This window comes from Apteryx rowi, unplaced genomic scaffold (assembly GCF_003343035.1).
Source record: "Apteryx rowi isolate R43461 unplaced genomic scaffold, aptRow1 scaffold_819, whole genome shotgun sequence".
In the NCBI taxonomy this organism is placed as follows: Eukaryota; Metazoa; Chordata; class Aves; order Apterygiformes; family Apterygidae; genus Apteryx; species Apteryx rowi.
Genome location: NW_020451115.1, coordinates 31,552 through 46,131, shown reverse-complemented (window position 1 = coordinate 46,131; position 14,580 = coordinate 31,552). Strand labels below are relative to the sequence as shown.

The 14,580-nt window shown below is 47.4% G+C and overlaps 1 protein-coding gene across 2 annotated transcripts in view; it reads right to left on the bottom strand.

Annotated features, from left to right (window-relative positions):
- Positions 1 to 14,580, bottom strand: part of SCML4 (Scm polycomb group protein like 4) — a 55,890-nt gene that overhangs the window by 31,143 nt on the left and 10,167 nt on the right. For both annotated transcript variants that reach the window (XR_003257441.1, XM_026089483.1), the window contains exons 2-4: positions 11,865 to 11,994; positions 9,606 to 9,806; positions 5,738 to 5,932 (exon numbers count right to left, since the gene is read on the bottom strand). Coding sequence is in view for 1 of the 2 variants with exons in the window: in XM_026089483.1 (XP_025945268.1) it covers positions 5,738 to 5,932; positions 9,606 to 9,806; positions 11,865 to 11,994 (526 nt within the window). In the remaining variant the exon portion in view is untranslated. The remainder of the gene's footprint in view (positions 1 to 5,737; positions 5,933 to 9,605; positions 9,807 to 11,864; positions 11,995 to 14,580) is intronic.

Here is a 14,580-nt window from a genome sequence, read left to right as displayed (position 1 = left end):
TCTAACAACACAATGGAACCAAAATTCAACGATCAGGACAGAAAGACCAAGGAAAGGATTGACTGACAGGAAAAAGCAGAAGATGCTTGTCAAGTTCTATGCTTCCCACATGGAACAGAACCCTAGATTTTGTGAGAAACATTGCTTCAGTTTCTGTGCCCGCTATCAGGATGGCAAGAGGAAGTTTTATAGCAAACAGCTCCCTCCAAAAAAATAACAGTCTAACATTGCATAGGTGCACGTCAAGAGTATGTGCGTGCTCCAGAAATGTGTCTTTTCCATGCATGCACCCAAGCCTCCGTTGGCTCAGCATGGAAGGACTAACAAAAGCTGAATGCAGAGGGTGCAGATGGGGGCACTTAACAGGATCCCTGCCCTGTTGGCTTCCTATCCATGTAGCACCTTTACAGCAGTAACTGTAGAGTTAATCCAAATCTTGCCATCATTTTAACTCCAACTTCACTGCCACTCACACACAAAAGTTTGGGGTGCAGGGCTGGAGGTGCTTTGAATCCAAGTGCCAGGTGACATTTCAGGTATAACTGAGAGTCAGACATGAAACCAGGCATCTCCAAGGACAAAGTCCTGGGAGTTGTCCCACAGCTGCTCCCCACCATTGCTCTCACAAGCCAAAAAATCCCCTCACAGCTGACAAGCTGTCTGGGAGAAGGAGATGTGGGATATGTCCCCAGACCTGCCAAGTCAGTGAAGCCCCTGCCTTTAGGAGTGGGTTAGAGAAGGATGTTTGCACCACATATAGGGTTGCTGGATTGCAACACGTTAGCAGGGCACACAGAGCACAGGAGGCTCAGGTGCAAGGAGGGCAACATGCCGCCAACAAAAATAACTGCAGAGGCTAGTGCTGCATACAGCCTGGTGAGTGCATCGTTCTTAGACATGTAAAACATCACTCTAAGTGATATATGCATATATCAACAAATCCCACCTGGCCTTTATGTAGCGATTAGCATTTGGCAGCTTACTGTGAGCATAGGTGAGTAATGGCTTAGGGGCATGTGCTTCAGGGCAAGGTTAAAAGGTGCTTCCTGAATGGTATAAGTGGATTAATATGATTGGACCTGATGCCGGCTTCTCCTTTCACTTCTGCCAATGTAAATCAAGAGTAACTGCTCTGAAGTCAATACATGTATTAAATTCATTGGTACACAGGGTCTGAAAGGCACATGATTTTGAAAGAAAGAACATTTCCATTACAAGCTGGAAAACAGCAACAAAGAACAATGTGGTGGCTTTCCATGCTTTCCCGTGGTGTTTCATTATGGCACTGCACTGTCCACGAGACCTACCCAGACACAGAGGGTCTCCCAAACCCATCTGTGTGAAGAGCTCCCAGGGTCTTTCTTACTACTCTGGCTACAGGGAAACTGCCTGCTGTGCTGGCCACATGCTGATGGGGAGAGGGCCTGTTTCTGCCTGCGAGACTTTGCTGCAGAGAAACACTGGCTCCCGTGGAAATGGCAAGGGGACTTAGGCAGCACAGCATTGACGATAAACTCAGTGGTTCAAGCCCTGGCACCTTAAAGTGGAGTTATTCCACTGGTGTCAATGGAGCTATTGAATGTCATTATGAATAGGAACATAATTTATTGGGCTGGCTCCTGGTGAGCACCACGTGAAGGGTGGTAGGCCAGTCCATGTGCAGCACAGCCATGGACAGACAGCTCCTGAGCTGGGCACGAGCTCCCTGGAGGAGAGGTAGGTTTTCCTCTCTCCAAAATTCCCTGTGTCAAGGGCTTTACATGGTGGAGCTAATCCCTCCTTAACTGCCTTTGTGCCTGCTCTGGGGCTGGGCAGCAATCTTGCAGATTGCCCAAATTATATACTAACTGACTGTCCCAAAACCAACCCCCCAACCCTCCAACCTACATCCTAGGGCACAGTGCAAAATGTTCTACACCTTGTAACCAGACTGCCCCCTTACTGGCTTAAGCTCCCTATCCTGCTCCTGTTAAAACACCAAACGAGACTAGCACCCAGTCTGGTATAAGCTGTGTGAAGTGTGCATGATGGCAGAATTTGACACTCCGCAGTCCAGAAACTTGGACATGTCAGAAAGCTTTTTCAAAAGGAAAAAAAAAAGTCAAAATTGTCTAAGAAAAGATAAGTGCAAAACAAAACAATAATTTATAACCAGTGGCTTCTGGAGCAGGATTAAAGTATGCAGGCTCACTAGCTGTTCCTTATGTCTCCTATATGAATATGATGGTGGAGGTAAGTGTGGATTTTGTGAGCTGTTCAGTCCTAAAGACCTGGAAATGTTATGTGGAGCTGATATTATCCATTTCAAACTAATAGCAACAGGTTGCTGTATAATAGCACTATGCTCTGTCAGCCTCCTGTGTTGCACGGTAAGTGCCAGGGCTAATGCAACCACAGATGAAAGATGAGGATAGCAGAGTAGACACAAGTGCCTGTCACCTCACACACGGATGTGTCCAAACCACATAGAGGCAGACACCTAGGTAGCTGGTTAAGCAGCCAGCCAGTCTCCCCTGGCCCACAGTCAGGCATCTGCAGAGAGCAACGCAGAGCACCTCTGGTCTTTCCTCCAGAGGCAGCTCCTTCTCTCTTTGCCAGCTGATGAGGACAATGTGCCAGCTGAAACAGCAAGCTCAGTTTTGGGCTTCATGTGTTTGTGAGGGTGAAATCCCCATAACCCATTGCCACCTGTCTCTTCGGTGGGCTGTGTGAGAGCAGAGGACACAAGTATCTCCACCGCAAAGCCCACCACTGCAAGTACCTCTGGGGCAGCCTAAGCAGACTGCGCCTGAGACTCTCTCCACCTTGAGGACATGCCTTTAGGCCAGGAGAGGAAGGGAAGAGGTCCAGCATGAGGAGGAAATCTCACCTTGCCAAAACACTCTGAATTTGGAAGGGAACTTCACTTTGCAGCTTTGCCTCTTGGCTCTTGCACGAACATTAAAAGCACTTGAAAAATCAAAGGGAAACCAGGGAAGTCACCAGTGGTAGCAAAAGTGCTGTGACATTTGCATGAAGTGGGTGCGGCAGAGCCAGCCTATGACTGCCTTGGGGCTTAGCTGCAAGCACAGGTTGTCTAGACCTCGGTCCCATCCTGCTGTATTTCTATTAACCTTTGGTGAGAGGAGAGTCACTTCTTGGGGCCACCGGCTCAGCAAGCTGCAAGAGCCGCTGGAGCTGCTTTGGGAACAGCACTGTTCATCGCCGGCCAGCTGACACAAGCAGCAGAGCTGGGATTCCCCACTGCCTGGCCGGGGCAGGGAGTGCAGCTGAGCTGCCAGCACGACCGATGCTCCCCTGGGAGGTGCCCTTGCGACCAGCCAAATCCTCACCCCTCCATGGTGGCAAGGCTGGGGAGTTTACACTAATAAGAGTTTGGTTCAGGAACTGTTGCTCAGCACTTGTGTGAGAGATCGCTTTCTAAATCATGTGTGGGCTTGCTATTATTTTTGGCAATATCCTCCTCACCAGTGCTTTGCTCGTTGCAGGACCAGGCATTTCCCCTGCCTGCATCCCTAGTGCAGCAGGCAACCCATTTTCTCTGCACTCCTGCCGAATCACTGCAGGTTGTGCTGCCTTACCACTATTCCTCTCTCCAGAGCAGGCCAGTGTGTCTCAGACCACTGCTCCTACCCCCAGGGATTAGGCTCAATCTCTTGCAGAGAAACTGTGCTTAAAGGTAGTGGTAGCGAGCTGGAGCCTGGGAGGGCTAGTGTTAACCCCGTGTTTGGCCACTGCCTGCAGCTGTTTCACAGATCCAAAGAGCTGCTACCTCTTCTCCCATCCCGCTCCCAGCAGAAGAAAGGGAGCCCAGGCCAGCACTAGCCGTGCGAAGGCCTGCCCAAGCCCATGCTGCCCTGAGGAGGGCTGGTAATTGCCCCCGCAGCAGCAGCAGGAGAGTCCAGTGAGGAGGGTCCTTCCCCACATCTACATCTCCTGCCTGGTCTGGGGCACAGACAGTATTTCCTTGATGGCTGGGGCAAAGTCAGTGTGAACGTTTTCAGTTAAATTGCATAGGGAAGGAGATGCTCGGGTTATAACCCAAGCATAGAAATAACTCTAGTAGGAGAGTTGCCTTCCTTCACACCCAGCCTGGCCATGCAAATACAAATGCCTCCTGGGCTGCAGTCACGCAGTGCTGCAGAAATCCCTGGGCCTCTCATAAACATCCAGTTTGTTGCAGATCTCCTAGTCTGGAGGAGAACAATACTGCTTTTCAATTTTCTTCCTTTTCTCCCCTACAATGTACATTCACAGAGAAGAGTGGCAGCTGGATTGCTCTTCCCAAGAAGGCTATTTTTGCGCTGTATGCACAACCCACTCACAGCTTTGGTGTGTAAAGCACACACTTAGGTTCCTCCTGGCAAACAAGTGATTTGCAGATCACAACTGTGGACACACAAACATCTTTTTCTCAGCTGCCAGCAAGTAACTGCCATTAAACAGTATCGGAGTTGTATGCAAGCATCAGAGAGAGAGTGTGCTCCCGAACACTAGCATTCCTGTTAACAGAAGAGAAGGCAAAATAATTTAAGCCAGGGGAAAGACTGCAGGTGAGGTGGAGGTTCAGGGCCTTGATTTTGCATCTTTCTGTGGGATGCTGCTTACAGACGCAGCTTTCAGGCAGGCCTTCCTAAATTTTCATGCCTTCCATCAGAGCAGTGCCTCTGCATGGCACTGCCACTGCAGACGTGGCCCAGCACTGGGCGCTTGAGCATGGGGTGCCCCTTTCCTCACAAAGGAAACCCGGGCGTGTGTCTGAAATGGGAGCTTGAGGGCTGATCGGCGCAGGTGCCTCTTGGGGGGGTGGTGGCTGAGGATGCTCAGGTACACCCTGGGCTGCCAAAGCGGCTCTGCTTTAGGCAGGTTTCTCGCTGGTGAGACTTCCCTCTGGCGAAGGTGGACTGTGCTGCTTTGCACCCCATTTCTCCAACAAGTGATGTGCATGAGCAGGAGCACACCACCAACCAAGCGCTGGGGCAGTGCCAGGCCAGAGCCCACCAGCTGTGATGATCATTCCCTGTTCACGCTGAGGTAGCCCCTAGAGTGTGGGCTGGGTTGTGCTCACCAGCGCATGCGTGCGCAGCAGAAGGCCTCACTCACCCAGCCTTACCACCTCCCATCGGAGATGAGGCAGCAAATCAATGCAATGAACAGCCTCCCCRGGGAGCGGGGAGGAGGGCGAGCAGACAGGGGAAACACCCGGCTGGTGGTGGCACATCCCCAAGACTGCTCTGCACTAAGTCTGTGGGCAGAGGAAGCTTGGTAGTCTATGAAGATTCTCTAGTGTTTAATATAGGGGTTGAGTTGGATGGAGACAACGATTCCCCCTCTGCCGATCTGCCTGCCTGAAACTTGCGGGAACGCAATCTCTTTGAGACTTCTGCACTGGGTCATGTACGGTTGAGTAGGCCCAAAGTTATGGGGAGTACTGATAGGAAGATCGACAACATGATCACACAAGCCTTGTTTACTTAGGAAAAGAAATAAAATAAACAAAGACATATAAAATCATCAAACAAATTATCACTGTACTTCTGGGGCTCCTCAACACAGTGGATCTCAGTTGAAACCTTCCTCTGTAGCCACTAGGAAAAATACAAATCAGCCTGTTGTCACCTTCTAAAAAGATCCCATGGGGACCTGTAGTTCTCTAGGATATACGGTATAGGACCAACAGAAGATATCATTTTTCAGCTGTGTTAAATCTTGAGCACAAGTTAATCAAACTGCCTACCTGCCTCCATCCGTCTGTTTTCATACATCTCTGGGCTTTCTGGTACAGTGTCGTACTGCTGGAAAGGCTGGTTGCTGAAGAGATTGTCACACAAGAGGCTGCAACAGAGCTTCTTCAGGAAGCGCAGGACATACCCAATGCTGTTCACTACCAGCAGGTTCAGGAGATGCTGCTTCCCCTCAAAAGAAGCTGAAACTGGAAAGCAAGCAAGAACAATTCAATACCAGGAGTGCATGGCAGGAGGAAGAACAGGATGGGTGTCTTCTGAGAGTAGGGAAAAAGTTTTAACACAAGTATTTGTTTGCATGTCTTAAAATATTTTACATAATTACCCCACCTGAAGTAGAAACAAGCTGAAAGAACTTGAGGAGCTGAGTTTGTGTGACCCAGATCACCTTCCCCTGGAAATGCTGAAAGATGCAGATTGACACGACCAGCAGTGCAAGGATTTCTAATATGTGCACTCAGCTGAAAACTGTGCTGTATGATGGGAAGAAAGCAATTACAATACCCTAGTCTAAGGAAGGGGAAAGAAAATGTTCTGCCAATGACAGGTGATTAGGCTGACTTCAACAGTGCCCAAGGTGTCAAAAGAAAATTGGGAGACAAGAATGAAAGACATGACTGTGAATGGAATAAAAGACACCAAGGTTTTACCTAAGAGAAGTCTGCCAGACTAATCGGGGATCTTTATTTGCTGAGATAATTGCATTTATAGGCAAGGAAAGGGTGGTAGCTGTAGTTGCAATTCCTATCTGGAATTCAGTAAAGCATGAGAAATCTTTTGTTAAACTGGAAATGATTACATATGAAAGGTGGGTCAAGAGAGGAGAACAGGTTCTGCCAGCAGGAAGGCCATAGTGCTAGAGAGGAGCTAGCAGTGGAAATCCCTGCTGGCCCCACAGCCAGGAGGATGCAAAAGGATGTTGTTGATGCTAAACTGGAAGGCATTATCAATGGAGAAGAGGATCATGATATTGCACAGAAAGGACTGGATGATCTTGGTCACCGGAATAATAAAAATGGGTTGAAATACAATAGTACAAAGCACAAAGCTATGAATAATTACTGGAGGGGGGGGAGGCCTCCACAGGAACTGATAGGGGGAGAAAGACACACACAGAAGACACCCATGAGGCATCAGGATGGCACGGTGATGAAGAAGGCAAATGTATTTCTAGGAGGCATCAGACAAGGCATCTCCAGGAGAGATAAGGGAGTGTCACTTCCAGGATACTCAGTCCTGGTGAAATCAGTTATAGAACAGTGGGTACCATTCTGGTAATTCATGCTCAAGAAAGGTGAATTCACACTTAAACAGGTGCACAGGCAGCTCACAGAAGTGTTCAGGGAACACCAAATTTTCCTTACAAGATCTTACACTTCAGCTCTCAGGACCTGAGCCAGCGTCTCTGCTATGTGGTGTCGTGGGAAGACACTTGCACCCAGGACTGTCACTAACACAGCAGTGATCTTCACAATGCAGAGAGAGCCTGAGAGAAATCGTCTATTGCAGCCTAACAAAATGAGGGACTGGACTCTATCAATACATCTAAGGGTAAAAACAAGGGTTCGAGCAGGGAAATTAAAATTCCTGGACAAAGCAGGCAGTGACTACATTTAGCCATGAATCAAAAAGGGCATAGGTCTCAGCCATCAGAGGGGGCAATCTTGACAGGACACATCCTCGTCCTCAGCTGTCAGACAGTTTGCAGAGAGGACTACATGACATGGCTGCCTGAACTCCATCATCCAGATTTTTTCCTGTCCTACATCCTCCAGTAATAATGAGTCTAAATTGCAACCTTAGGCTATTATCATATATATATATATATATATATGAATATATATATATATGATTATACACACACACACACACACACACACACACTATATATATGTGTGTGTGTGTGTGTATTATATTATATATGTGTTTTTATATATTATATATAGGATAATATAATATATATAGGATTATATATATGTGTATGTAAGTGTGTGTGTGTGTGTGTGTGTGTGTGTGTGTGTGTGTATATAAATCCCTATTTTTGGGATAGCTTCAGAGATTTCCTGCTGCCCTGAGTTGCCATAAGGGATTATGCTCCACATCCAGCCAGCCTGACACTGGCAGCGATGAGACCTAGCTGGGAGCTTTGCGAGCTGAGCCATGGAAAGAGGTGCTGTGACTGGAAAGCCCATAACAAAATCTGTATGTGCTGCTGCTGAGCTAGCAGGGAGCTGTAATCTCAGAGCCACACTGTGACCAGAAGGTCGTTCATCCCTTCTAAATATTTAGAGACTTCCTGGCTGATTAGAAGACATGTGGAGTTTGGAGCAATGCAGATCAGATGATTTTAATCCTGGTACTTGAGGCAAAGCCAGCTCAGAGGAATTGAGACAACGGGGTCTGGCAGTCCCAGTGCACAACATGGTTCTCCTGCTGATAATGCAAATCATATATGCAACACAGAGAGAGGCAAAAATTAAGCCTTGTGCTAGACTGCATCAGTCACATATTCCTGTGAACAAATTTGGATTATTCTTAGAATATTTCTGATGTTTCCTAGGGAATGCTCACCTGGGATTAGAGAGGACAAAAGGGAAATAAAGGGAAAGGAGGAAGCATCATTTATATGCTGCACAGCAGGCCAGAGCTTGAGCTCCCACCCAAGGGGGTCCCAATGGCACAGCAAAGCTGATGTGGTCCCTGCAAAACTGATTGAACTTGCAGTGCTTGGCTTCGTGTTCGTGCCTGATTCATCCGCAGCAGCTCATTGGAGAGCATCATGCCCATTTTCCCATCATAATTTCATTTCCGCTGCATCCCCCCCATGCTAAAACAGTGTTGTGAAGCAAAGCTTTTGCCGTGATTAAAAGAAAAAAAAAATGTTTGCATTCACTCTGAGAGCCAGGTCAGGGGATCTCAGCACAGGACATGGGAGACATGGGACACTCCTCTTGACACAGTGAGGACTGTTCCTCCAGGAGGGTGAGAAACTCCTGGGAAATTCCCTCTGTCCTTTGTCTCTCCTACTTCTGTTTCCCATCTTTCCCTCCCCTCCTGCCCAAGATCTTCTTGGCAGCATTGTAAAAAATGCGGTGCTTACTTTGAGCAAGAAGTTGGAGAGAAGGCTGGTAAGCAAGCTGGGCTCAGCTTTGTTGGAGCTGGAGAGGTACAGCTTTGTCTGGCAGGAACAGAGGGCGCTGGCTGACACAAACAGGAGTGGCTGGACAGCTGGATCTTGGTTCATGCCTGAGGTTTAGGATGTCCTACATGTTTGAGGGACAGGATGGGGGGAAGCAAACTAGCACAGAAAGAGAGCGGGCCGGAGAAAAGCTTGAGAGCTGCAGCTCCAGATCACTCAGACCTCCACCCCTGCCGCCCCAGGGACCAAGTCAAAATCTCTCTGATGTATTTGTGTAGTCCTGCTGCATGGGGAATTGCTGTAGGTCTTTTGCAATTCCTACAGCTGAGAGCAGATCTGGCTCATGAACTGCAGGTGGGGGGCATATGAGCAGCTGAGCTCTGCGAGTTTTCCTTTAGAGCAACATGTACAGCGGCATTAAAAACCTGGACCACAGCGCTGACCTGAGCATTGTTTCCAAGAGCAATAACTAGTGCAGGACTCTGGAGCCAGCCATGTTCCCACCTTGAATCACCACTGCTCTTTACCAGTATAGTCTCAGCTCTCACCTGACACCAGTGCAATGCCTTCAGCAGTTCATTTTACGAGGTGTAAGTAATGTTCAAAGCTGGTTGCCACCCTGCTCATGTGAACAGGATGGATAGAGCAGCCAGGATTAGTGATCAGGTTAAGATTTCTAGTGCTTTCCGATTGGTCACAAACCCTTCACAAAAATGCTTTACCTGACACCATCTCGCCTCCATAGCCCTGCTTGATGAGGGAGAAGACAGCCTTTTGCTGGAGCGCACAGTCGATGCAAGCCTGAACAGCCTGCTGCAGGACCACCGAAGGTCTCTCGGGCCCAAAGTGCTCTGGGAGTTGCTGCACCTTTTTTCTGTCAAGGTATGGCCCCAGGTTAGCCTGTTTGTTGACGTAAATGCAGACTGTGGACACAAAAGCCCGACAAAGTTATTACAAAGTGGCCCTCAGAGCACTCCAGCCAATGCTAACTTTATACATTGACATTTATTTCGTGTGCTTTTTCATTCATTTGTGAATTGTTACCATTTGCAACGGCACAGTCCAGCCATACTCTCTTGCAGGCTAGCCCCATGCATGCAGCTGATGGCCAAAACAAATCCCCAGGGAGCACAGGACAGCAGCTAGCAGGGGTGACCCTACAACAAACTGGTAAACTCTAGCCTGGGATTTTTTTTTTCTATGTGGTTTTAGATTGATTCCTTGAGCCCCCCACTATGMGAAGCAGTGCTCTGAGCTACGATATAGGAGACCATGGTTTCTTGCTGCTTCCCTTCTTGACGTAGCTGCAATTTCTGGAGGGTGATAGTTATGCACTGAGCTATGCTGTGCAATGCCACAGAAAGAAAAGGTCCTTGGGACCTTTGTGACCCTCCACATCCAATCCAGCACCCTGCAAACTGCATCAGATAGAGGGAAACTGTACATCACATGCAGTGCCAAAACCACAGCTATGTGCCCACGCATGGGGTCCGCGGGGGACACTCCAGCCCCTCGGCTGTCAGGTCCTACCTGCTTCCTCTCTAACAATGCTCCTTGACCAAGACACACATCAGTGTTCTCATCTTGCTGCTGTGAACTGATTTTAAGCTTGGCTGAGGCTAGCTCCATCTCAGAGGAAGTGAAGATAACACTGCGGTAACTAAGGGTGACTAAGACAAAGCCTAAAGTCAGGCTAAAGTGAGACGTATTACAATAGCTGGCTGAGTGTGCTTGAGCTGTCATCTCCCAGACAATATAACATTATCCTGACAGAAATCAGATATGTGACAAAAAACATCAAGCGGAGTGGAGGACATGATGACAGCTGTGTAAAGTTGGAAATAATTTACAGTTTGCATCACCATAATGAAAATCTAGTACGAATGTCATAGCACATGCTGCTACCTCATCTCTTACTGAACATCAGAAGGGGCCCAAGCAGTATATCCTGGGTAAATAGGAGCATAATAGCAATCGTACTTATCATTACATAGCACTTTTCACCTTCAAAGTGCCAAACAAACAAAAGGATAAAATAGCTAAAAGCAGCAGCAGCACGCATGAATCATAGCGAGCTGCCAGGGTGCAACTTTTCTGGCATAACACCATGCAAAACTTAGCTGAATTTGCAGGATGTGGCTTCTGCTGCAGCCCCTCGGATGGGCCATGTCGTGGTCCTCCCCTCTCGAAATGGGGAGAGCTGCACCGCTGGGAAGGGCTGCATGGTTAATGTTTGTCAAGCGGTTTGCAGTCTTTGAATGTAGAGGGATAAATAAGAACAGAATATATTATTATTGTCGCTACGTTTGGTATCATTTTGCTACCAGAGCAGATGGAAAACTTCACCTCTGTGCATCTCAGCTAAGGAATAATGGGGTTTATATGTTATTTTAGTTCTTAATGTTATTGAATCCATTTCTGTATTGAAATTTCAGGGTAATTCAAATTTCTTGTGAATTATGTGCTGAATTTCTTCTCAKTTACATCAGTTTAACCCCGTCAACCTATGTTACTTCTGGTATACTCTTCCCTAAATGCAGTTTGAAATGGTCAGGTCTCCTATTGCTATAAGTCATTGGATTTTAGATACTGTTAACCCTGGCTRCAGTCTGACCATGGGTCCTCCACTCTTCTTTTCCCCTGAATGGCTAACAGATACTTCATGTTCACACCAGTGTTTAGTCTGGCCATTACTACACACTTTGCAGCATGAGTGTGAGGTAGCATTCGTGAGATGTTGATGTCCATAATTCAAGAGAAATGGATCTGAGGTGTCTACTAAACTTGAGCCTATCCTAACATGCGCAGTCAAATCACAGGGTCTTGCAGAACATCTCCGCTCTGTGTGCCTGGCCATCAGTCCAATTTGTAAACATYCCACTTCCATGAGCTGTGCTTGTTCGGGAAAGCATGTATCTGTATATACCGTATACCCAGGTACCTGCTCACCCCTTTGCCAAGGAGCACGTGAGTGTGCGTACCTGTGAGAGCTTGCGGGGCAGCCAAAGTGGGTATCGTAGCTGCGTCCTGAGGGATTGAGCTAATATCAGGCTCTGGCGTGCTTCTTGGAGGAGAGATTGCTAACGGCGTCATCAGCAAACGAGACTTCAGCTGCAAAAAATAACYGCGTTGGAGAGTGGACTATACGCAAGGTATTTCAGTGCTGCTCCTTGTATATCACTCTCCACGAGCTCCCACTCATTAGCAATTTGCTCTTGTATCACTTTCTTCCAGGCCAGGCATCTCCTTTCTGCTCTGTAGAGGATAATGGGAGCTGAAGGCTGACATTGATCTGCAGCAGCGAGCAACACCCTAAGTTAGAGGATGCAAATATTATGCCACCCACTGGGTAGTTATTTACACCTGAGCAAATTGGGTGTAAAACTCTAACAAATCAGAGCAGTGGCATTTTACAACCCCTTTCATGCGGGTGTAAATAATTTTACAGGACTTGGAGCAAGGGGAAACTCCGGGTCTTTAATTACACCATAATTTAGGGCCAAATTCTGCTCCTGAGTACAAAGGTGTAAATCTCATGCAAACCCAGCAGCACCAAGGGGCTACTTTGGACTGCCACCCGTGTAAAGGAGGAAAGGATTCAGCTCAGACCATGGTCGATAGTGTGTTATTACTAGGTAGTAAATACAAACTGCTGCACTGTTGCACGCAGTAATCTTAGCAGCCTGCAGTTTGGGTTAGAAAAATGAAACACAGTGAGAATTTACTGTGCAATACTACTATGTCTTTACACCACCAATATCTGGCAATGTCTCACCAGCAAATGATGTTCAGTTCCTCATAATTATAAAGGGCTGATGTGATGAATGAGACCTGAAAGTATCATCACCCTCATTTTTCCTTTTGCTACCAAAGGAAGTGAGGGGAAAGCGGAGTCAGGCACACAAGTGAATATTTTATATATTTATATATTCCACACCAAGCCGTTCTGCTGGGAGGTGATATTTTTGTTGTTGTTTTTCAGTGGCCAGAGGTAAAATGCTGCAAGTGACAAGCCTAAGAATGAGAATGAATTTTTAGGCCTGCTAAATTTACAAAGAGCATTGCTTCTCTCAGAGTCTACACCCAGGCTGGAAATAATATAGGAAGTATATTTTCGGTAGAAATCAAGCCAGACCATTAGCTACAAACCCAAACCTTGAGCAAGTCCTGGTGGAGAGTAGAGGTAATTTTGGATAAAGATTTATGTTGTCCAATGATTTATGGTTATCTTTCAAATAATTGTCACTCTGTTTCAGTCCAACAGTGACATTTGGAAGCTGAGGGAGAGAGAGGCTGTTGGATTTAGTAGCATGCGTGTTTCTACAAGAGTTTTTTTATCATTAAATTTTGGGGAGTTTGGATCATTCCCCTGATACTGACTTATTACAGCAAGGGATCAAAAAGAGAGAATTCAGGGTCTCTCTTGCTTTCAGTAGCATGATAGCCTGTGCTGGGATGTTACCTCTCAAAACAAACAAACAGAAATGCCCCCTTTGTTGAGGCAGATGGGATTTTTGCCCACCAGATCTCCACCAAGCCCTCCTCAAACTTGCAGCTCTACATGGCAGTCGTGGCCTTGAGTATGCCCAAAGGAGCATCTGCTGAGCGGTTGGTACAATGTGCCCCGATGTGCTCCTYGCCCAGGCACCCTGTAGGACCCTGTTAGCTGTCTGGGGCAGGCTATTTCTGGACTGTATTAAAAGTGCCAGGCTTGCTGGTACCGGTCAGAAAGACTCCATGAACTGTTTATTCAAACCCAATGTAAGGACACTCGGCAAAAGTCTCTGCATTCAGTACTCTGAGTGTCTTTTGGTATCAAACCAGGATGATGAGCAGGACACACAAAGGCAACATGGTCTTTAAGGCACATTTCCATCACCACTGTGCAGTTCTCCAAAGCAAAGGCAGCCTAGATTCCGAGAGATGTCCTATAAATTCTCAGTGGGAGTCTGGCAAAATTACCTTAAACCAGCTTTGCTTTCTTTCAGTCTCTTTGCAGTTGGCTCCAGGTGGTCTGACCAAGGCAGGCAGTGGCTAAGAGGATGCCCACCACTTTCTGCCTCTGCCATTGCATCGGTTCAGCTGCCTCAGGTCCCTTACCCGCACCAGCAATCAGTAGCTCAGGCTGGGGTGACTCCTGGGCACAGGCTCTGATTCCCCTGCGAAATGGAGGGGGATTCAGGATAGCTTCTCCTCCTCTGAACAGGGTGCACACTGCCTCCCCCCTCCCTGCCACTGAAGACTAAATTGCTTTGGTTGGGGCTAAAAGCCTGAAAAGGGAGCAAACTTTTAATAGGTGTATCTGAGATGAGCAATGGATTTTACCTCCCTAATGGGTGCAAGAAGTAAGGTGGGTACAGTGGTTCCTAAATTGTTTAGGATAATGGTGCAGAATGGTGGGACTGAAATACTGTGTACCAGCATCTGAGGAAGTAGCTCAATTTGTTTACTTATTTAGAAGGTAGTTGTGATGTTCGTACGCACTGTTCACTCCTACTCAGCATACTCCATATTGCGGCAAGAAAAACCCAGAAGTTTGGATGGCTACGTGCTTTTTAGGAAAGACAGGCCAGGAAAGCGAGGTGGTGGAGTTGCTCTTTATGTGAGAGAGCAACTGGAATGTATTGAGCTGTGCCTAGGGGTGGATGAAGAGCGAGTCGAGAGCTTATGGGTAAGGATCAAAGGGCAGGCTAATAG